Source organism: Sinohyriopsis cumingii, chromosome 3, assembly GCF_028554795.1.
Source record: "Sinohyriopsis cumingii isolate HCF-2022 chromosome 3, ASM2855479v2, whole genome shotgun sequence".
Taxonomy (NCBI): Eukaryota; Metazoa; Mollusca; class Bivalvia; order Unionida; family Unionidae; genus Sinohyriopsis; species Sinohyriopsis cumingii.
The window spans coordinates 27,097,086-27,121,272 of record NC_142963.1 but is presented as its reverse complement, the minus strand read 5'-3'; the positions used below and the strand labels follow the sequence as shown (position 1 = coordinate 27,121,272).

The 24,187-nt window shown below is 35.5% G+C and overlaps 1 protein-coding gene across 1 annotated transcript in view; it reads left to right on the top strand.

Annotated features, from left to right (window-relative positions):
- Positions 1-24,187, top strand: part of LOC149802588 (degenerin unc-8-like) — an 80,373-nt gene that overhangs the window by 26,193 nt on the left and 29,993 nt on the right. The window contains exons 3-7 of the mRNA XM_089953798.1: positions 9,343-9,423; positions 10,665-10,756; positions 16,523-16,686; positions 20,672-20,761; positions 23,363-23,461. Of these exons, the coding sequence (XP_089809924.1) occupies positions 9,343-9,423; positions 10,665-10,756; positions 16,523-16,686; positions 20,672-20,761; positions 23,363-23,461 (526 nt within the window). The remainder of the gene's footprint in view (positions 1-9,342; positions 9,424-10,664; positions 10,757-16,522; positions 16,687-20,671; positions 20,762-23,362; positions 23,462-24,187) is intronic.

Below are 24,187 nucleotides of genomic sequence, written 5' to 3'. Positions count from 1 at the left end.
TAGCCATATTGAGAGAACCAATCAGTGTATCACCTGCGGTTAGTATTTTTGATCATTAGATCGTAGTGTTGTTACTGTCTACGTATCGTTTTGTTGCCACATCATCTTCTGATTTTGGTTCTCACAATAATAATTGTATTTTTACTCATGTTGAGATCGCCATACAAAATATCCCCAATTCTCCTGATACGTCCAGCAATCTCTTCAATAAGTGTTAAGACTGATTTCTCTGATTTTTTAATTTTGCCGTCTTTAGCAAACACGACTAAGTTATCTTCTGTCGCATCTGGAACCCGCAGAATAATATCTGTCAACGGGATATTATTCGTCATTAATCGTCCTTGTTTATCCCGAAAAACAACGACTTCATTTTGGCCCACATTTGCGATACTCAAAAGATTAGCGAGTTCATCCTTGATATCGTCAAGGGTTGCATATTTAGATAAGTAGCCTTGAGGTTTGCACAGTCGAGGAGATCTTCCGTATATATTTAACATTATACTTTAAGATCTATTTAAAACGATCGTGGACGGTTATACCGTCTACTTGTATACTCGAGCACGACTTTATAAAGTGGTGTCAGTGACCTTGACACAGCGTCGAGTACAGAAATTACTTCACGGCCACATTTTGGTGGATCGATTATTGTCTGTGTTGGTAATGTTGAATACCAGAATGCAGGAATACTACGTATGTCAGTGTTCACATATTTTAAAAAATCTTTTGGAGGCTCCAACCCATACGAATCAAAAGAAATAATTCCACATGGATCAATCGCGTATGCAACCCATTGAGTACCTGGACCAGAACTTCCATCGAGATTAATAATACCGGTTTCAACACGGTTTGGTTGTTCTGGTAATTGGTTACGCATAAAACACCTCTGAAGTTTTTTATATTTAATTTTGTTTTATCAGCATCAAGTAAATTAAAATTGGACATTGGAAGGAGACGTTTTACGTCTAACGAAGTGTCACGGGAAGTCTTAGACCTTTTCCATACCACGAGTCTATTCCGTGACCTGTTGCTTTCTTTAATGCCATCCCAGCAGCAGTTCCAACAGCACCAAGTGCATCTGCTTTTGCAAAAGCTGGGGCTGAAATGGCTATTAACGCTGGTAAAGCTGAAAGAAGTGAAAATATACCACCCGTCTTAGCGATGTCTTTAATGACGACCGCAGAAAGTTTAATTCGTACACCGGTCTTTGATCGTTTGGCTTCACTGAAGTGTCAGAGTTGACGTTCGAACAATGATAGTTTATTCGGACCACTTGTGATTTATTCTTTTTTAGTGATATTTTTATTCCACAATTCTTTTTTATACTGATTGTATCTGATTAGGAGTGTGTGTGTGTGTGTGTGATTTGGATTTTTAACGTGGCTTTAACAATTTTCAGTCATATCATTACGATGGCTGCAGTGTGGCAATTTACAGTGATGTCTAGCACTGGGGCATTATGCCGCAGACATGTAGCATGATGTCCCACACAGTCACATTATCCTGACACCTGGTCGACCAGTCCTAACACTAACCTGTTAATGCTAAGCGCCAAGCGAGGCAGCTGTTAGGTCCATTTTTATGTCTTTGGTATGACTCGGCCAGGGATCGAACCCACGACCTCTCGCATCCACAGCAGACACTCTAACCACCGAAGCGGTCGATCAGGAGTCAGAGTAACATTAACGTGATGATATGGTATTATAATATCATGGGCGATTTAATTACATGTTTGGAAAACGTTTTCTACTGGGGCATCAATAACTCTCATTCGTCCACCAACACCTTCAAGTAGCACTGTTTTGTCTGAGAGTATAACTGCTATTGCCCTGTAATTAGCTGTAGCTCCTCTTGCCACAAGAGCTTGAAAGTGTACATCAACGAATGAATGTCTAATAAATCAAGACGTTACGGCGAAAAGTAATAGATCGGATACAGCGTTGTAAAATCTAGTTGTGATATTTGTAGACCAGAATCAATATTTTGATCACGTCCCATGAATGTCATCAAACGATGATATGCACGTGCTATATGAATATTCTCAAAATTTAGCAACCCTTCTTCAGATGGCTCTTGATGTCCATTTATTCTCAGTGAAACCTCAGTAATACCAAGTTTTTCAAATATCATTATAATGTGTCTTTGTGAGTTTACTTGTTCAGTACTTTGGAAAGCAACAAATATATGTCGTGATGCAGAAACATCTTGCTGTCATGATATCTGCCATGTGAAGAAACCATTAGTGTTACTTTGAACACTATCTGTGATCATCATCAACCATGATTATGTTGATTTACCACCTGAATCCATAAAGGAGAGTAAACGTTGTTCGTCAGCAAATGATGCTATTATTGTTGGCATCCACAACGAAAGTTTTGTCAGCATTACGTTACCAGCATCACCAGCAGGTCGTCAAATTGCATCATCGTCAGTAGCATTTCTAACAAGCACAACTGTATGTCTGGCTCAGAAAATGACTTTTCGGGCATTTCTGCAAAATCCAAAGATTTGTGGCAGTGGAATTGCGCATGAAAATCTTCTAATTCCATCCTTTAGCATTGATCGACGTGCTGCAAATCCTAAATTAAATTCTGGATTAGAACCACGAACCACCTGCCATACATCAGCGTCAGCGGAGTCGGAGAAGTTTCTTGGTCGTCTTATATTATGTTGTATGTTATTATGGTGGTAAGGAGTATCTTTGGCAAACAGCATTGACGGACAAGCTGATCTTGAATAATCATCTGAATATCTTGCTAGAACCAATAATGTCTTGGCAACATCGACGTTGTTCTGGCATATTTCAATGTTTTTTCCGTCAATCATGTGTGTAGCGCTGTTAAATAACATCATAATGTTTGCATTATATTAAGTATTAACTGCTTTTAAAATTTCACCTTCTACTTCAATAAATGCTTCAGCGGGTAAAAAATATCTACTTGTGTCATGAACTTGCAGTTTGATTCGTCCTCGTTGATCCAATTCTGGTGCGTCATTAGAATAATATTGATAATCACGCACAGATTCATCTTTGAGAACTGGCGCATCCATGTCAAATGCTGGATCAGATATACGTTTGAACATTTTATTATAACTGTTATCGTCTAACACGAAGACCACTTCCTGCTATCAGACTAGCAGTTATATTTGTTTCTTTTTCTGATAGTTGTACACCAGCCAACTCTGCTATTGATATTGGTAATCTACAATTTATTACCCTAACCATTACAGGTCTACGTTGAGCATTATGTATGATCATCTTATTTTAGTCACTGTATTTAATTGCAAACCCTCAATCACTGTGATAATCATCAACGATTTCATCAATGAGGGACCGATAAACATTAATGTCCATGATACCGCCTGTAAATAATCGTTGACAAATATTAGATGCTTCATTAAAGATTTCTGGGGAATTATTACGTGCTCGTCTTCCACCAATCAGAATTTTTAATCGTTCAACATCAGCAAGAACGTTATTGGGACATAAAGTGATGGTACCACTTCCTCGAGTGACAAGACCACTTCCAGTTGCTCCTTCTTCCTCACTTGTTGTTTTATCCGCATTTTACTTCCATGCTCTTGAGGCTGATTTCCTTTCCGCTTTTGTTTTTCAAGTTGCTGCTTCATTTCTTTTTTTTTTTTTGGTATCCTTTCCTGCTTTACTTGTTCAACAAACTCATTTACAGTACTGTCAAAGATGTCAAACCTATTAATATCTGTTCAGTTTTAATCTTCGGAGTATTCGTAGCGATACGATATTTATATCCCTGACCCAGTCAGCAGATCTTGGAGTTTTAACATACTCGGGCTTGATATACTTGTCTCTATCATGATATCCTTACGCGTTAATATTATCTACTTGTTTGGGGTTTCTGATAGCGGAAATACCTTCAGGCGTGAATTTATTCAAGATGTCAGTTCTAACTCCTGGCAGAGGTAATGGTTGAACTTCAGGTTGTGGTTGAGGAGGTTACTGAGGTGGTTGTTGAGCTGCTTGAAAACAGCCAGCAAGATCAACAGGTAATGTCTCAAGAGCTTTTGTGCTGCCTCAGTTGCTGTAACAATTTTCTTGTTTGGTTCGACAATTGGTTTAAATACCTGTTCTGTACCCTCTGTAAATTCCACCTGAGACTCCTGACGCTCATGTAATTTTTGTTTTACAGACTTACAGACAGGGATATATTTTTTAATTGTCTCTAGTCGCTGTCGAGCTAGTTTAGCTGTGAGAGATTCCATAGCTGGCATACAATACACATTATTAATGATTTAATTAATATTTTAATTTATACGCAACGTACCCCACACGGATTTATAACAATACATTTATCATGATCCTCGATCGCGATATCGTGTAGGTTTTGATAAAATCTTTGGTTAAAGAAACCGCATCATAGGGGGCGTGACAACAATGAAATGTCCAAAAAAAAGTAAACACGATCGACACAAATTGTAGTAGTGTTAAGTGCAGTAGTTTGGCGTCATTTTAGATTTCATTTTCAGAAATAGACACTTAGAAATTGATTTTTTTTATACATTTTTAAAATCTTTTTGTAAGGTGTTTTTTAAAAAGGACCATTCAAAAATTTGTAGGGTACGCCCCCTGTGCTGCTTTATGCCTGGAGTTTGGGTATTGTATGTTATTATGCATAGAGTTTATGTATTCCATCATTTTATTATGCCTAGAGTTTGGGTTTTGTATTATTTTATTTTATCTGGCGTTATTATGACTAAGAGTTTGGGTATTGCATCATGTTACTATGCCTAAGGGTTAGGGCATCGTATCTTGTTTTATTTCATATCTCAAAGGATATTATTTTGTTACATTTCATATCTGAAGGCCGCTATATCATGCTACATTTCAAAGTATGGGTGTGTCAGCACCCTTACGGAATTATTACTAACTAATACACGACCTATCCAAATTGCTAATTATTTCATCCCGCGAAATAAAAGAGTGAGAGTGTTTCCTTCCCGTGTCCCTTCTATGTTATTCATTGGTAACTTCCGCCTTGTATTCCTATCGGTACTTACGGTACCCTTGTTCCGTTTCCCGGCTCTCCTTGTCGGTACTTCCGTCGTTTCAGTTCTTTCGGCCCTCCTTATCGGTACTTCCGGTACCCTAGTTTCTGTCTTCGGCCATCCTTGTCGGTACTTCCGGTACCCTCGTTTCCGTTCTCTCGCCCTCCTTCCTCGTACAACAGCCTGTCTCTACGTGCCCTCCACGTCTTCTCCTCTCTAATTTTCGGGTGACATCTGATCCCACCCGGAAAGCTTCATGTGGATTAGAAGGGACGTACAGTGGTGCCTCCTTGTTTGAACACAGGAGAATTAACAAACTCTCACAGATCATTCATCAGCATAATGGCAATTAAATCATTAGGTCAACTCCTACACTCACATCTAAATATTCCACACACGCTTGTTCTATAATAAAGGCTATAACAACAACAATGTCACGACTTCTGATACATATCCCTAATGCTCTAAATAGTAAACTATCAAAATCAACAATATTCCTACGCATTACATACCTAACAAATTATAAAACATACATACAAATATAACTGCCTAATTATACGTGCACAAGGCCAACAAAGCCTCACTCTGCACATTCACAACTATCTATTCAAACACAGACAAGTACGAGGTCTAACAATACTACCTATTAAATTCAGATCTGCACCACGATGCAACATATTAGCAGATTACACCATCCACTTCGATTTTATCCTAACAGCTACATACATTAATCTTGAATATTACTAATTCGTTATACACTACATTACGACATGTTGATAATTCAGCTATACATGGAAGACTAAATTTCTACTAAATTAAATGGACATAATAACGTATAAATCTTACGATACCTAGTTAGAAAGTGAGACAGATTCGGGTGAAGATATTTTACCTCAGAAGCCTTTTTTTCCAATCTCGTCAGAAGTTCCTATAACTCCCTTTCCCGTCCTTTTAACGAGGGAGCAGCTTTGGCACTCGAAGCGCAGGTTAGTGTTTCCAACTTCTCTATGATCTGTTCTGGCCAATATCCAGACATGTACTAATTCTTTTACGATGGATTTAACAGAATAATGTCTGGCTGCGTGAGAAACCCGCCCAAAATTCGACCATCTCAGTTCTGACTGAATGCCGGTGGTCTCTTTGAAAATGGTCTGAGGTAGTATCACTGAGTATCACTGAGGTGTTATTAATGTCGGGTTTCCGGCCTCTAAGCCTAAACCGACCGGTGACATCATTGCTAATTGCAAACAGAGTTTCTCGTCCCGCATCAAGGTTCTTCAAAAGAAGTAACTGCGAATTTGAACCAATCGCAATGGCTAATCCACTGACATGTAGTTTCTTTGTTTCAGAATCGGTCTAAAGTCGTAATATTATTTAACACGTAATTGTTATGTTTTGCTAAATAGCACAAAACATTGTTTGGTCTAACTACTTTAATGGCTAGATTGCAACTGACCATAACAGTGAAAACACAAGCACACTAGTTTCTTACGCTAATGTTATCATAAGGCATATAGGGTTACAAATGAGTGAGCGTCTGAAGCTGACCTTAGGTGACCTGTAACTGTCAGACCATTTGTAGAAACAGAATGTTAATACCGTATATTACCACAACTCCCCCTAAAATGAATTTTGTGCTTTTCTTTTAAATTCACATATTCATTTCTCCTTTTCTTTTTAGTAATTTGTAATCATATTCAAACTTGACAAAGTTCAATTTTGCACATGAATATATTTTTCAAATAGTTTCTGGTGAGTTGTAAAATTTATACTAATTGTAGTCAAAATTAAGTTCTAGCCCTATGACATTCACACTCATTCTTATACTCATGAAAACAAGTACCATATGATATATTGGCATTGCCACTAAAATCTATGATCCTAATATTTTGTTCTTCATCCAGTTGTTATCACTGCATCTAAAGTGATGCGATAAAACAGATGTATTATAATGTCATTGACTACTTCCAGTTTTTAATATTCACAAGACAAACTATAATTCAAACAAATTATCAAGTTCATATAACAAAATATATGTATCTTGCAAGCTTTTTATTAGACGTCCACTCCTTGTTCGAATCTTTCCTGGCTGGTTTGGTTCATTGATGACTAATGGCATCTTGTCATTCAGTTCAGGGATCTCCTTGTTCGTATGTATTATGTACGTCTGGTAATGTTTCTTTTGTTTGTAACAGATGTCTTCGGTTTGTACTGTATCTAGCACCATCCTGGGTTTTCACGTCATACGACCTTGGAGTGCTCCTTTTTCTGACGACTACAGCTGGTTCCCAAAGGTCGTGTTTTCTGTTTCTTACTTTGTCTCCAAAAATCAGATTTGGAAGCTCTTTAGCTGTTCTATCATACTGTTTCTTTTGCTGATTTTTCCTTTCATGCAGGTTCCACTTTAGGTTTCTTTCCTTTATTACTTGCGGATGCAGCTGAATGTTGGTAGTATGTAAAGTCGATCGAAGTCTTCGACTCTTTAGTATTTGTGCCGCGGATGAATTGGTGTTTTTCGAGACTCCAATATCGATAAATATGGATCTTTTCCATCTCCCTTTGCCTTACTAAGAATTCATTTGACAGTTTGAATGTTTTTTTCTTCTGCTGAACTATTAGATTGTGGATACTTGGGACTTGACGAAGTGTGTTTGAATCCCCAAGTTTTTGCAAACTGACCATATTCTTTTGAGTAGAACTGTGGTCTATTATCACTCCTTCGTTCTCGTGGTATTCCATGTCTTGCAAAAACTGACTTTGTGTGTGTGATTACTGTGCTTGCTCGTGTATTTTCTAACTTCTTTTTTTTAGGACTAATTCGTCCATTTCTGAAAGTTCATGTCTGCGATTCCAGAAATTTCTGATTTCAAAAGGTACGAGATGTTTATCATTTGGCCATCCCTTTTGAATCATTTCTCGTAATTTGGTCATTTTATTATCACGTTTAGTTCCATTCTTTATTGCTTCTAACTGTGTATCTGCAATCTGTATATTTGACATGATCATGTGCACATAGCACTCAATTTCACTATCCATGTTCATCTCAGATATGTTCGTCTGTCTGTATGCTCTCGACAATGTATATGTTATAATTAACTTTTTTCCTGGACAATACGTTAAGTCAAAACTGTACGTGTGCAGTCCTTAAAAGCATTCTCTTAAGTCTTGGCGGTGCGGCAGATAGAGGTTTCTTGAGGATTGATTCCAGGGGTGTATGATCCGATTCAACTTGTACTTGACGACCATAAGTATACTGATTAAATCTTTCAAGACCAAATAACACAGCAAGCAGTTCTTTTTCTATCTGTGCATACCTTTTTTCTGCATCTGTCAAAGACCTTGAGGCAAATGCTAACAACGTCAGGCTTCTTAACATCGAAATATTTCAACATAGGTTCTTTGCTTTGAATCTATTTGATCGCTTCAATGCATGTTTCTGTGCGATTTCCCAAACAAATTCAGTGTCACTTTTCAAAAGTGCTCTGATTGGCTCTGTCACTGTAGACATATTTGGAATAGGTGACCTGCAACTGTCAGACCATTTGTAGCAACAGAAGGTTAATGCCGTATATTACCACAGTAATGACATTACCCAAAGTACTTTAAATTACGAATTCTATCAGATGACATTTATAAACACGAAGCAGGAATGTTAAAAAATTTTCTCACACAAAGTGACAGGGTGTTATAATATGGTACAATATTAATTAATGCTTTGTGTCATGTTATGACTTCCTGTTATTCTTCAGAATATGGAAATCGTATCGTGTGATATTGTAGATGAATATGTTTTGTCAGTTTAAATATCATATTTTACCTCAGAGGATGGAAATCGTATCGTATGCAGTGGCGGCGCGAGGGGGATTCAGGGAGGGGTGCGTTTTCTCTCGCGCTATGCGAAGGGGGTTTCGTAGGGAGCTGGGGGATCACATTTTCTTAGTATTTCACGTCACCTTCGTGTAACGGAGGGAATACTTGAGAAAACTTATATTTAGGAGGCGGGGACAAAAGATGTTGGCAACTGACATAAACACTTCTATGTGGCAAAATTGGGGCGCCGCTAAAGAACAATGACTCCGGGCGCCTCGAACACTTGCGCCGCCTAGGATTATATGATATTTTAGTTAAATGTGTTGCATCACGTTATAATATAGTATTCTTCATGGTACGCAAATCATATCACATGATATTGATGAATATATTGCATCACGCTACAATATCTTTTTCTTCAGAGTATGAAAATTGCATCGTATGATATTGTAGATTAATGCACTACATCACGCTTTGCTTGAGAGTTAAACATTTTGTCATTTAATATTTCAGAGAGTTGAGGGAATCTATGGGTCACCGTTTAGAAGATTTTGTTCAATCCGCGTCATTTTCAGCTAACAAACTGGATAATGGGTAATTATTACAGCTATATTCAATTTTAAGAACTTGCTACTTGTGAATATTCCTTTTAAATATATATCATGTGTATTCGTTTAGTGTTTCACAAGCGTTTGTATTTATTTTTATGGTTTGAAAGCACATCATTGAGTTTCAGAGAAATTCCTCCGAAGCATTTTAATATAAGTTCGTTGCTTCCAATCCATTCATCTATCCTACCGTACTCGCGTATACGACGGGTTAAGCTGCCAACTGCATAGACCAAACTCGGCCGTTGCATAATGCGCTGGCATATTTGGGTCTGTGCAGTTTGTTAAGAAAAGTCTGTAGAAAAAATACGTACGAACGGCAGATCAAGGCCCGAATTGCTTGCAGAAGAACTAGACTTACACTCTAGTATAAATGGTAGACACATGCATTTAAACTTTCATACACAACTGTAATGCGAAACAGCTACAGTAGATCTATTTAAAAAAAGTGTTTTGAGCCAGTAATTATTAAACAAGTTTTCAGTTGTTTCTAGCAACGAGACTGCAGCAACGGCAACATAAGGTTATATTCTGGGACTGAGCAGGTAATTCGAGTGATGGCGAATATTAGACTGATTGATGTGTGGATTACAGATATTATACTGTAGAATTAGTGATTAAAAATAGAGATAATATTTATTATATTCAAGCTTTACATAAATAAAAGGTGTTGTAGTTGAAGTAGAAACCAGTGCAATGATAATAATAATAATAATAATAATAATAACTCTGTAAAACGTTTTCACTTCGCCTCCTACACTCTCTGCCACATCGGCTGGGATTACCATCCGTCCACCACTTTGATTTTACGACTCTCCATATTAAAGTTTCTCAGATACTCTCAAATTTTCGTTACATTTCCTAAAATGTTCAAGAAAGCATATTAAAATTTCGAAAAAGCTAGTTGATATTTGGAAATTAGGTTGCAATTTTTGGAAAATAGAGAGTCAAAACTTCGGAAATAATAAACCGAAGTTTCGAGAGAATGCATAAACATTGTGATAATAAGTCAAAATGAAAAAACGTTGTCCAACGTTTTGAAATACCGAGTAAACTTTTCACTGAGTATTCGAAAGGAAAAAGTACATCTGGCTCTTATTCTTTTTCATGGGGAGTGGGCACGATGTGTGCAGTCTTTTTTTTTCTTTCTTCAAATTATGAATTGTTACTTATAATTATCTTATACATTTTTATTATCATGCTATTTTATTTTCATGAACGATGAAGCATGTTTAAACAGTTTAATACCGTTGACTACGGAAACTGCTACACACTGTCATCTCGGAAATTCATTGCATGGCGGAGTGGTCCAAATTATGGTGAGTATTTGTGAACTAAAATTTTGAAGAAATCTTATCCTTGGTACTTTATTTCTTCGGTATCTTGGTTTTTATTTACACTCAAAGTATTTTTAGTTCTAGAAGATAGCTACATATTTTTATTCCACATAGGTACATATTTGTATTCCATAGAGTGTTTTACTACTTAAATTATAGTCTTCTAAAAAATACAATTGATCAACAAGATTTGTATGCACAAGGCAAAAATCACAGGAAAAAAGTTTGGTATCCCAAGAAATTTTCAACAGATTTGCATATGACTTAAAAATTTTGATGTCAGAGATGTTTCAAAACATGAATCCCGTGCATAATTTCATTATAAAACACGGAATTTTACCGTTTTAAGTGACAACGGGACAATAATAGCACGGTCAATGCGTATTCTTGCCAACCCTCTGGTTAAATACGAAGAGCTGGTCAGTTTGTCGACTTCTTGTACATCGTGATACAGGTGAACGTATTGCAAATAACAGTTGTTCTTTTACATGCCAGCCCGTCTGACTGAAAAATATGCCGTCCTTTACAGGTCACTGTTCGCGTGGGTGTAAGTCTTGGTCAATGTGTGCATGCAAGAACGTATGCCAGTAGCTTCTCGTGGGTTGGTGTTTTTTTCCCAGGATCTTCCTTCTCGACATATACTGGCAGCCATGCATAGGCTATGGAGTGCTGAAAATATGGCATTAAACCCACAAAACCAAAATAAAAACAAAAATCCCAAAATATTTCTTTCCCAAAGAATGTAGCTCCAAGTGAATAAATGCATGCATGAAACCAAAATACAGTTAGTGCAGTTTCAAATAAAATCAGATGTAATGACTCCTTTGTAACAAGACATTTCAATAAAATATAACAGAAACCAAATAATAGCAAGCACGACAACAACAACAACAACAACAACTACAACAAAAACAAATCAGTGTTTGGAAAAATAAAGTCAGCAAGCCAAAATACTTAACCAAGTCAGATTACAAAAGAGGCTACATGTTGATCACCCACAACTTTCTCTTGAGGAAATTCAATACAGAAGTCCTTATTCTAAATCAGCCCCTATGCCCTCAAAAACCTGGGTTGACTGGACCTGAGTCCATATTATATAATCATTTTGCACGTAGGTAGAGGCGATGTTATCAACCATGTACGCAAGCTCAGATTCAAATAACGAATCTTGCTCCTAGACCTTCTTTCCTCACATTCGTTAATTGTATCGCGTTTAATTTCTAGACCTGCTATTGATGTGAAACCTTTTGATTCGACCCTACTAGAGGTATGTAGACAAGTGCAAATGCGACCATACCGCAAGTCATGCCTTTCTAAATCCCATTCTGTGCAATCTCCTAAACATAGCGGAGGCGTCATACCTCAGAGTCCTACTTACATTGATGACCGTAACAGAGACTTTGCTGGTAGATGTTTACATCACATGTGAAGCAGACAATGCTCAAATTACCGACTTTAAGATAGCCAGAAAACTTTCAGTGACGTATGGTGTCCCTCCAGTAAATTATGATAAATCCCGTGAGCTGAACTACAACGATAGCTATAGCTTTATTAAGCATCTAGATGTCATGGAGATGACACACTCCTACTCACACTCACTAGCTTTCTTTTCCACCTTAAGGTGTTGAAATGGTGCATTTTTTTATATAGAATTTTTCTTGCATCATAATTTGAAGTTAGCGTAAGATGCAACCAGTTGGACTGACGTATCGGCTAGCTCGCAATAAATTGGTAGCTTCCAATTTTTAATCTATGCTCTGTTTGGGCGATGATTGGATTTTAACCAGGACTTGCTGGTAAACGGTCAGACAGATATGTTAAGATATAGTCAAGTAGTGGAAATGACAAAGTTGAGACAAGCCAGAAACAAGCTTGGACCATGGGTGTGATAAAATGAAATTCTCGAGGAATAGTTTTTAATAAAGGCGGACAATAAAGAATCACTACAGTTTCGATGGACGTTTGAAATATTTGGCAGTTAGAGAGAGTCGATCCTGATCATCTTACACTAAACGAGGCTGTGTTTCCTATACAAATTCCATTTTTAAGTAACTTCCCTTGCGAAATTCGATAATCTAGGTTTTCTGCCAAATGCGAAGTCTAAGAGACACGGAGGAAATTGACAACTAATTTTTCTCGTTAAATAAATCTTGCAAGGGACGGGGGTCTGGAAGAATTTGAGAGACCCAGAACCTGCTACATAGAAAGAGCGAATCTCGAAAGGGCACGAAAGTATTGTATCAATCGTATATAGCATGTTCATTGATGTAAGTTTGTAATTATTTGTTGGATTTATTCGTTTTAAATGCATACATCAATTTTCCTTGAGTTCGGAAGCTATGGGTTTGCATGCATTTGTCTTGAATGTTATAAGACTTATGCATTATATGAATTTGTTCGAATTTATATGAATTTGTTCGAATTACCTAATTCCGATGTAATAGAAATCATATATTGAAAGAATGCCATGCATTATTTTGAAACGAATTGTGAGAATGAATATATCCGTCTTAAATGATATGCATCACGTATGCTAAGCATTGATTTTACTATGTCTGTGTCAATGAATCTCTAGTCACCAAGTAATGTACGTAAAATAAGATGTGAGGTTCATTAATTCATCTGTGTAATTAAATCGTGAATTTTCTTAACCGAACAAATTGGTGTGTTTTGACCGAGACCGTTCAGCTCGTAATTTTCAGCCCACAGTGGGAGATAATAGTTATCAAAGAGGTCTTGTTATGTCGTGGTGGGAGGTAATAGTTATCAAAGAGGTCTTGTTATGTCGTGATTCCAGTTAGGAATACGACTAGCAGCTAGAAAAAATAAATAAATTTCATGCTAATACGATTGTGTATCAGTATCGGGTTGCAAACTGACTAAATTAGCTTAGTTCTGTTCAGTTACGATAAGACGGTATCTGACGTAACAAGAGTGGGAATATTGTTCGACGACAGAAAAGAATTAAACCTGACAAATATTTAGTTTGCGTTTTATCAATTTGAAGAAAAAATAGCTCCTTACATATCCTAATTGTGGGAAGAAGTGAAGACTATACCAATTTATGGTTGAACACCCGAAGAAGTTGGAGAGAGAGGTAGATAGAGAGACAGAGAGAGAGATACGCCGACCTGTCGAAAACAGTAATTTGAAAATGATCGAAAGTAATCAGGTTATGCTGACATGCCGTTAATTTGAGTTCGATCCGTCACACGAGTCAAAGATGAAATTTGTTTATCGGTATAACAGAGCGGCTAATTGCATTTCGCATAAATGTTGTAATTGTATTTCAAATACAAATAATTATATGTCAAATAATTCAAATGTCATGTTCAATTTCATTTTGTTTTATGTAATTGATTAAATTGTTATATTTTACATGGAGGGTTCGTGTTGCTTCATTCTATATCGTTGCTCTCTGTTATTCCATCCATTAATTTCATATTTAATGTTATTATTTACTCAGTCCGGGCAATAACACATTAGTCGACCATCTCCTAGATAACGATAACCATTGCACCATAACAGATGGGTGGGGAAACATATCACACCACCACTCCCTTATACGTAGTTTGGTCTGGACTGCAACCTTTTATTATGCGCCGATCGTACCCCTCCAGAGCTGAAGAAGAACTATTTGTCTCTTAAACGTTTCTTTACATCCTGCCATTTTATTATGTTTAGATCCATATGACAATTATAATGTCTGGTCGTCGCGAATTTAGTTCGCCAAACCAAACAAAATACTCAAAAAAGTATGAAATACTAATCATAAAGTCATTTTCACAATGATTCACTCTTTTTACGAACTATCCTCAGATTTCGAAAATGCGGCATTTTCATAACTCGCGCATGCTAATGCGTTAAAAGTTTGGTCTGGCAGGTTTTTATCCGTACTTTATGTTCCACTAAAATTCACACAACTGGAATGGTGTACTGATTATATAAATATAGCCAGCACATTGCATTATTTTTATCACCAAAACATTGATTGACAGTATAATAAAACTCGTCGAAACAGTACAATGTCTCTTATCAATGAATGTGAGAGAAAATATTATTAAAGTTTAATTTCTGGTAAAAGATATACGTATACAACATTTCTTGAACCATTTCAAAGATACTAACGCACCGAATTTTTTCTGTATCCCACATGAAATTATTACAAATTACGTTACTGTCCATACGAACATGCAAATAGGTAAATTCATTTTTCGTATCCATAAGCAACCGCTTGCTTGAAAAGGTTGTTTCTCCTCTACATGATGGGTGGTCTTTTTCTGATTTTTTAACAATAATTTCTTTCTTTTGTTTGGATTTATCTTCTGTTCTTGAAGTTTTTAACATTCTTTTCATTCTATATACAAATATATGTATTGGGCCAGATGGAATTAATGCCAAAAGAATGAAGCTTTCTGCTCATAGTATAGCTTCCTATCTCACTCATATCTTCAGTAATTGTAATTCAGAAACAAATGTATTTCCTGGTGCTTTAAAGCACGTCAAAGTTTCCCTTATTCACAAAGGCGGACCCATGATCTAGAGACCGATATATATAAGTATATTTATTTATATAGCTACATGCTCTACAAAATTTACCAGATATCATTCATTTATAACAATATTGAGTAAAACACTAGAGTTAATTGATATCTTTACACGTCATCTGAAATGTTTCGATAACAAATTGGTTAACATTATGTGTAAGCGTTGCTCCGAAAAAAAAGTACAAAAAACAGTAAATGGTATTGTTCCGGATTTTTTATTTTTTCTCGCCAAATCTTTAATAAACGATCGTGACTTACTTTTGTCCAAAAATAGTATATTTTTATTCCACGATATTCTCTTCCTGTTGCGATAAATACCCTGCTGTATCGGGCCAAAATTGTGGAATACTATTTCTATCGAATTTAGAAGTGCAGCTTCTTACAGTAGATTCAAGTCCTAGTAAAATGACTGCCTGTTGCTTACCGATAATGACATCATGAATTATATTTCAATTTTATTGTGTCCACATAATTTCCTCTTTAATTGTTTAAATTAATTGTAATGCCCCATATTATTTTAATATCATTATATTTGTCAGCGTTTAAGTAGAATTACGAGGTTTAATGTACCTAATATGCATATGAGTGTATACATTTGTAGGAATGCCATATGGGAGATTAGCTTTAGTACTAGACACAAAAACAATTTTATCCTCTTAAAATAAGAACATTATTATTATTATTATTAGTAGTAGTAGTAGTAGTAGTAGCATTAAGAGAGAGAGAGAGAGAAAAATAACGTAAGTATTGAAATGCAGAGTTCGCTGGCACCCACTCTGGAACGCAGTAAATATTACTTCCAAATGAATATAAATCTGCGTCAGGTCATCTACCGATCTGATAATGGATTCACATCTAGGCTATCTTTTTAGCATGTTTCTTTCCTTGCTTGGTAGTTCCTTAGCTTGTTTGTAATGCCTACACTTTTTTTAATCGCCGGGGATATTGTGATGTCCCATGTCTGTCCATATGCCTTAGAGTAGGTGCGTCTTACAATGAAATAAACCATTATATCCGATACCATTCATAAGAATTTTCTATTTTAAAATCGATTTATATATTTTAAAAAATGGAAGTCCTCTCTTGAAAATTGGTTATCATTCCTCTTAACGACATAAAGAAGGAGTCAATAAATGCCAGAGAGAAAAATATCAAGAGAAAAAAGAAAGAGAAAACAGTAATTATAGTTTATTCTTTCCAGGAATTCAGTTAACTCTGAACCTAGAAAAAGATGAGTATATCGAAAATTTTGCGACGGGTTATGGTGTTCGAATGGTCATACACGAGCCGGATGCATATCCTTTTCCTTCGGAAGAAGGAATAACTCTCAACCCTGGACACGAAACGAGTATAGGACTTAAATTGGTAAAAGTATATGCAAATTGTTTTGTCAGTATAGTTCGTGGCTCTACTTACTACCACCTAATCATAATCTTATCATAATAAGGATTAGGAAAAAGAGGTAATCTATGAAACTTCGATAACAATTAAACTTTGTTATCCATTAAACTTCGATATCTGTTAAACTTTGATAACCATTAAACTTTGAGATCCATTAAACTTCGATATCCATTAAACTTCAGTGATGTTGTAACATGAAAGATCTTTGAATTTTTTTAACCTTTTTTGTTACCTATGTGTTTACATTTCTGCTTCAAAACAAAAATCTGAAATAGTATAACGTTGATTAAAACCAATTTTTTTTTATAGAAACGATCAGTTATTGAGATTTGATCTCTCATTATTGCCTTTTGTAAAATCGTTAATTTTAACATTTGATAAGGCATTTGAGGACAGAATACTAAATAATGGAATAGTTTTTGGGTCACTGCTTCGAACTTATCTGTAGATTAAGTTCCACACTATAATCCGTTATCAATATTGTATCGCGAAGGGCAAATACAAAAAGAAAGTTAATTTTATGTCAGTCGTGTTTTCCTGATAGAAAGAAACCCCATGAGAGAAAAATACAATAGCATCTACGTTTTAATTTAACGCTCTTGATAAAATACTGTTGCCTTAATTATGTGCATCAATTCAACTGGTCCTGATTATCTTTCTCTAATAATTCACGTGGACACATTTTCGTCTATTCTCTCCAAGTAACTCCCTTCAGGATTTCAGCCATTGTGACGCATGAGGCTGATTCAACATTTTCAGGCTTATTCATTGTCAAACGTTCTTCCTATTTACCAGCCACACATATTTGACATTTATTTATTTTCCTCTGAAGCACCTACGGTTTTGATTTGAGAATTCATCTAAGCATGTTTTTACGTTCTTGGCCTGCTACAATATTTTCATGGTGTAGAAATCCACATTTGTTTATCTGACGTGTTGATTTACTAAGCGTTCATCCTCGTGGTTCATTCAAGTACAATCCAAAAAAATGTTACTTTTAGTCATGGAGAAATAGATGTCAGGAAAGGCATACAATTGTAAATTTTGACAATTTTACGTTATCAGTTTTAAAAGATCCATAAACTCAGTCACATTTTGAATTTCAATAAATTAATACAACTCGTTATATTATGCAGGACTCTGACGTAGTCAAAAGCTACTGAAATGGACAAGCGCTGCAATACCTTTGTATACCTCAGTCTGAAATACCTTTGTTCACCTCACTTTGAAAAATCTATAGACCTATTATTTTGAAAGCCTGTCCAGTGTTTGAGCCAAAATAAAGTATATTAAATAATTGTCCATTGATGAAATATTTTAAAGCATTATTTTGGGCTTCGCGGCGCGAGTAAAATATCACTGGTGAACTGTGCTTCATTTTGCTATATAAAAGTTGTCAACCTCAATGCCTCCGTTTAGGAGCAGGAGTTCGAATGGTTCGTTAATTGCAGCATTTTTCAATGCAAAAAGTCCAGAATGTTTTAATTCCTTTTTGACTGCTGCACCGAAGGTAGATGAAACCAATGTCAGTCTACTAATATATTAATGAGACAACAAGACGTTATTAATGTGATCAACAAATTATAGACGTGTGGTGCCAATAAAATAAATACCATATGCGCAAATAAACAAATTATCAAATCACTCTGCATCCTATTCAATGTGTCTCTTGTTGCAAAAAAGTGTCTCCATTTTTTTAGATAGAAAATGGCGCAAGTGATGCAATTACGTGCCAGCGATGGTTTAATTTACAGGCCAATTTCCATATTGAGTTGTGAAAATAATGGAAAGAATAATTTTTAAACATCTCTACAACCACCTTTAGAAAATGATCTTATATTCAACTAGCATTAATACCGATAATATTATTCGGATTTCTTCGTGGCAATTTTACAGTATTTCAGCTCATAGATTTGTACTACAGTATATGTACTGCGCTTGATAACAAGGATAACGTTTGTAGTCTTTTGCTAAGTCTACTAAAGCACTTAATCGTGTTTGGCGTAAGGGTCTAATGTATAAATTAAATTACAATGGCATTGATAGCTCTCTTATTGATTCCTTTTTCTGACTACCAATCTAATAGACTCCAAACAGCTTTTGTGACGCGACGACCTCCCTTCTGTGTAAAGAAATTCTTTGCCAATGATTGCTCACTGGAATATTCATCAAATGTTATTTACGAAATGGAATATGTTCTGAGCACAGCTTTACGAACCACTGGCGATAGGTCAAAGCAGTGGTTGGTTGACTTCAATCCAACTACACACGCGACAATTTCATTCCCGCGTAAGCTAGAATCCATTTCTTGAACTAAAGTTCAGAAACGAATTTTTCTCTTTTGCTTACTTTCATAAACATTTTGGCGCAACTTTTAGTAGTCGAGGCAACTGGATCAAACATATTGACAACTTATTTATGTCGACCTAAAATATAAGAGGCCTTGATAAGACTTAAGTATAAATATAGTCGAAAACTTTTGGATGTATTTTACATACATACGCTCCTTCCTGGAATACGCTTACGTTGCAAAGGAAGGATGGTTGTTCCACTTAAGACTCGATTAAAGTAGAAAAACTACAATTAGGGAGAATTGTGACCGGTCTTACTAGAAGAGTATCGTGTCTTAAGATGTATAAGGAAATTTGTTATCCTACCTTGACAGATATACAGAAGTTTCATAAACTAAGTTACTTTTATAATAATTTATTCTGTGTCTCTTCTTATCTCGTTGACTTTCTACCACCACTGGTTGGTGAGACAAACAGGCATCATCTTAAACATAGGAATACATTTATTAGTATTAATGCTAGACTCGAAATAAATTGACCTTTTATTCGTGTTTGAAATTCACTCTCATAGTCAATGAAAGGTGATAGTAACTATCCTATCTTCCGATGTAAAATAAAAGCTAAGACAACACAAGTGCCTGTCCATTTATTAATTAGTAACAGCAAATTATCTATTCTGCATACTGGAATTAGCTGTAGTGACGTACATAATGTTTTATATCAAAATCATTTGAAATACAATCCATTGTATGTTCGTGTATGAGTATAGAGAAAATACATATAATCACATATTTACTTACAAATACTTTAATTAACAGCTTAGGAAATTGCTTTAAAGTTTAAATCAGCTCTATGTATAAATGACTACACATTTTGTTATATGGATCATCTGATGTTTCGGCAAATGTTAATATTACCTTACTTGGCTTGCGCTCAGTTTATATTAAAGTTAATAAATACTTTATGTAATTAAGAAGTATTCCAAATTTGATTTCTCTGCTCAATTAATTATTGTCACATTGGTAAACATAACGTTCTTCAGTATTAGCTATTGATTATCCTCTGTATTCATTTTGGTGTATGTGATCTTGTAATCTTGTAAAATATCGGCCACGATCATAAGTATTGATTTTTCTTTGTCTGTTTATTATCTCATGCCCAATTTACCTGAATAATAAATGTTTACGTGTAATTGTATGAAATCATATTAAGTAAATACAGTTATCCATAAAAATTTCTCATCAATTGTAGGCGAAGGACTTATTCTAAATTGCGAGAATTGAAGTCCGGTCCCATTTTTTAAAACATTTAAGCAAAACAATATGTCTAAACTAAGTAATTAACAATAACGATTAGGCTCATAATATATTTAATTGATTTATGTTACGCTGTGCATTGCTTATCCAGAGTGGGAACACGTAATTTGTGCAGCAATAATATATAATTCCATTTCTTAGATTTTGGTCATAATCTGATTTTGTCGTCTCTTTAATTATACCATCTCGCAAATTCAGGAAGTAAGGTACTCTGTGATAGTTTTGTATTCATATCAAATCTTAAAATATATAGAAAAAGAAAATCACATTTCCCAAGTTGTCTATCGTCTAAACTAGTATCCCAATTCTTGTGAATATTGAAACTAACTGTATATGTCATAGGTGTCCGTTTCTCGGCTTTCTGAACCATATGGCAAGTGTACAGACGGACGAGATTTTCTGCAGAAGTTCCAATATCATTACACTATTCAGGTATGTAAGGCGTTAGAAGTGTTGTGTGGTAGTTGATGCTGTAATTGTGTAAGCGTCTAGAAGTGTTGTGTGGTAGTTGATGCTGTAATTGTGTAAGCGTCTAGAAGTGTTGTGTGGTAGTTGATGCTGTAATTGTGTAAGCGTCTAGAAGTGTTGTGTGGTAGTTGATGCTGTAATTGGGATTGAAAGCTGTTAGACGTGGTGTGTTGTAGTTTATGTTGTAATTGGGATTGAAAGCGGATACAAGTGGTGTGTTGTAGTTTATGCTGTAATTGGGATTCAAAGCTGTTAAAGGTCATGTGTTGTAGTTTATGCTGTAGTTGGGATTGCAAGGACATATTAATCTTTAATTGACATGACGTTTTCGTTTTGTTTTCTTTTGTCTTGTGTGTCTGCTTGTTTGTGTACAGCTAGCTTTTACTTGACACTACCTTCAATATTTAGACTGAGATTTTACTTGAAACATTGAGATCAATTATCTCGAATGATATTCGTGCAAGCTTTGAAACCAATTATCTCCAACGCAATGATAATTGCATTGACTTTGAAATCAATTATCTCCATATCAGCGATAATCCCACAAACTGTAAGATCAAATATGTCAAAAACAATGATACTCGCCATCCCTGTAAACCCAATTATCTCCAAATGAATAATAATCGTAGAAACTATTCAGTTCGAAATACATTTGCTCTATAATATAAATGTATCGCTACAAATGTTTAACACTTTCACTTTATTGTAGTTATGATATCGTATTATGGCTTACTTGGGACACTTGATAAATTATTTTCGTTCTAATACGGTGGTTCATATATAAAGCTCCAAGAATATTGTAATTCCTAAATGGAAATTAATATTGTCACGCACGGGAATTAATTATTTGCTCGTGCAAATTATTTGTTTTTCCGTGGGAACAATAATCACGCACATAACCTTTCATTTATCTTCCCCGTGGGAGTTCTTGAATACCCATGCATCAGTTATTAATTACAGAGAGAAGGATATCAATTTTCTCGCGCGACTTATTCATTGCGAGAAAGTGATACGAGTTTGTCAATTGCGGCCGCTATTCATTTCCCGAGCGGGGAGCTTAGAAGTTGCGCTTAAGTTATCAATTTGCGAATGCGACTTATAAAGTTTCACAATTTCAAACAAAGCATCTTCCTCATTGAAAAACCGTTACCTGACGACTGAGACAAATATTTAACCTAAGCATCTTTCTCACTGAAAAACCTTTACCTGACTACAGGGACAAACATTGAAGCAAAGCATCTTTCTCACTGAAAAACCTTTACTGATTACAGTGATAAATATTTAACCAAAGCATTTTTCTCACTGAAAAAGCTTTGTCTGACGACGGAGACAAATATTGAGTGAAAATGAAGCCAACATATAGCACACATAGAAAAAATTAATTGCAGTGTGGAAATAAATATATTCGAACGCGCTAAGTTGATAAGCAACGTAACCTTGCGCGGGACATAGATAAGTCAGGCGCAGAGAAACAACAATTTTCGCACGTTAATTAATAACCTTTGCACGCAAAAGTTAGAGATCATACACTGACAATAATAAATGGCGTGCGCAAATATCTGATTCGCGCGCAGTAAATTAATAATTCCTGCACACTAAAAAATAAATTGTGAGCGCGAAAAAAGTAAATACCGCACAGAAAATAAATAAGTTACTTGCGTGAGCTATTTTGAAAATATTCTGCACGGAATGTAATTAAGTAGTATGGTGAGTCACTCCAGGATAATGGCCTATCCCATGTTAAACATAATAATAATTATACAGAGAGAATAAGGGGATTTTAACATTAAAGAACATGTCCATAATGTCCCTACCATTCACTACCCTCTCTTTTCTACTATTCTCATGATTTTACTAGCGTGGTGGGAAAAAAGACAGAAAATTAGGCCACCATTTTTTGTTTTGGTATTATATGACAAGAAGGAATTAACATTCGGTTACTCTTTGTACTGTTTTCTGGCGAAAAGAGTAACTCCTGTGTTAAGATGTATAGGAATTCCTTTGTTAGTTTTGTTGAGGAAAAGAGGGGTTGAGGAGGGTAGGGACATTAATCAGGATTGTTCTGTGCTATGTGAGAGGTAATGGTCACAACACATTGCATGCTGGATAGTAATAAACCGGGTGTTAGCTAGTTTGTTAGGAGTATTGGTCATTACAGACAGTAACCTGGATAGTAGACAACGGGATGCTGGATAGGTCAATATATTTAACAAGCAAAACATAACATGACATTTCAGTTATAGGGCATAAAAGTCCACATTTTGCCGCAAAAGCAGTGCAATCTATTACACTATTATTGACTCAAAATCAAGATGGTTGTATAATATTAAAATTACCCTTTGCATCGTGAATTGTTTACACCGTTTAACATGGGATACCCACTAGAGTGACCCGCTTTACGTCTTCAATAATTTAGCGCGCAAGCCAGTTCATTGTGGCTCTTAAGATAATAATTCACTTTGTTTCTCATCGACCTAACTGAGCCATTCTAGTTCGTTCTACAGATTGGTATTAAAATCATAGTTAACACAGTACCTGATCATATTGTCTCTGATTTTTCTATAGGCATGCATGCAGATTTGCCGCCTAATGAAGACAGTTGATCAGTGCGCCTGTGCACCGCCGGAGTCCCCTGAAGTTAACTTTGACGATCGGAATTATCGCGTTTGTAACGATAACGGCGCAGGTATTATTATTATTATTAGTAGTAGTAGTAGTAATAGTAGTAGTAGTAATGATAGTTCGACACCATCAAGCAGCACAACTAAGTTTTGTTTAGAGGCAATTACAGTGTCTACATTCTGTCTATGTAGCCGACGTTATCTGTTAACTGTTCCTGTTACTTAGAAAATATTGTAGAGTGCATATAACTTGACAGACTTGTTGTCATGAGCGTGTTATATATATATATATATATATATATATATATATATATATATATATATATATATATATATATATATATATATATATATATATTGTACGACATTGCTATCTGCTATCCGGATTGTACAAGAGGCCGCCTGACAATATTAAGTGAAAATATATACAGAGAAAAAAATATTGTCGTACTTGCTATTTTCGTAATACTCATTCCATTATGCACCAGGTAAGACTGCTTTCCATACGAAACCATTAACATTTTTTTAAAAAATGGATCAGTATCGATCGAGTGTTATGTATAACAGATCACAATTTACAAAAATAAATATCTACTTTTCTTTTATAAATAATACTAAGTTCATAAAATATTTGATTGAGATAACTTGTAAACTTCATTTTAAAAATGTTTAAAAGTTAACAAGATATCCTAGAAGTTATTAATAAATTATTGTTTGTAAAGGTTCTTAACTATAAAGTGGAGTTTATAAGGATGAGTGACACAGACGA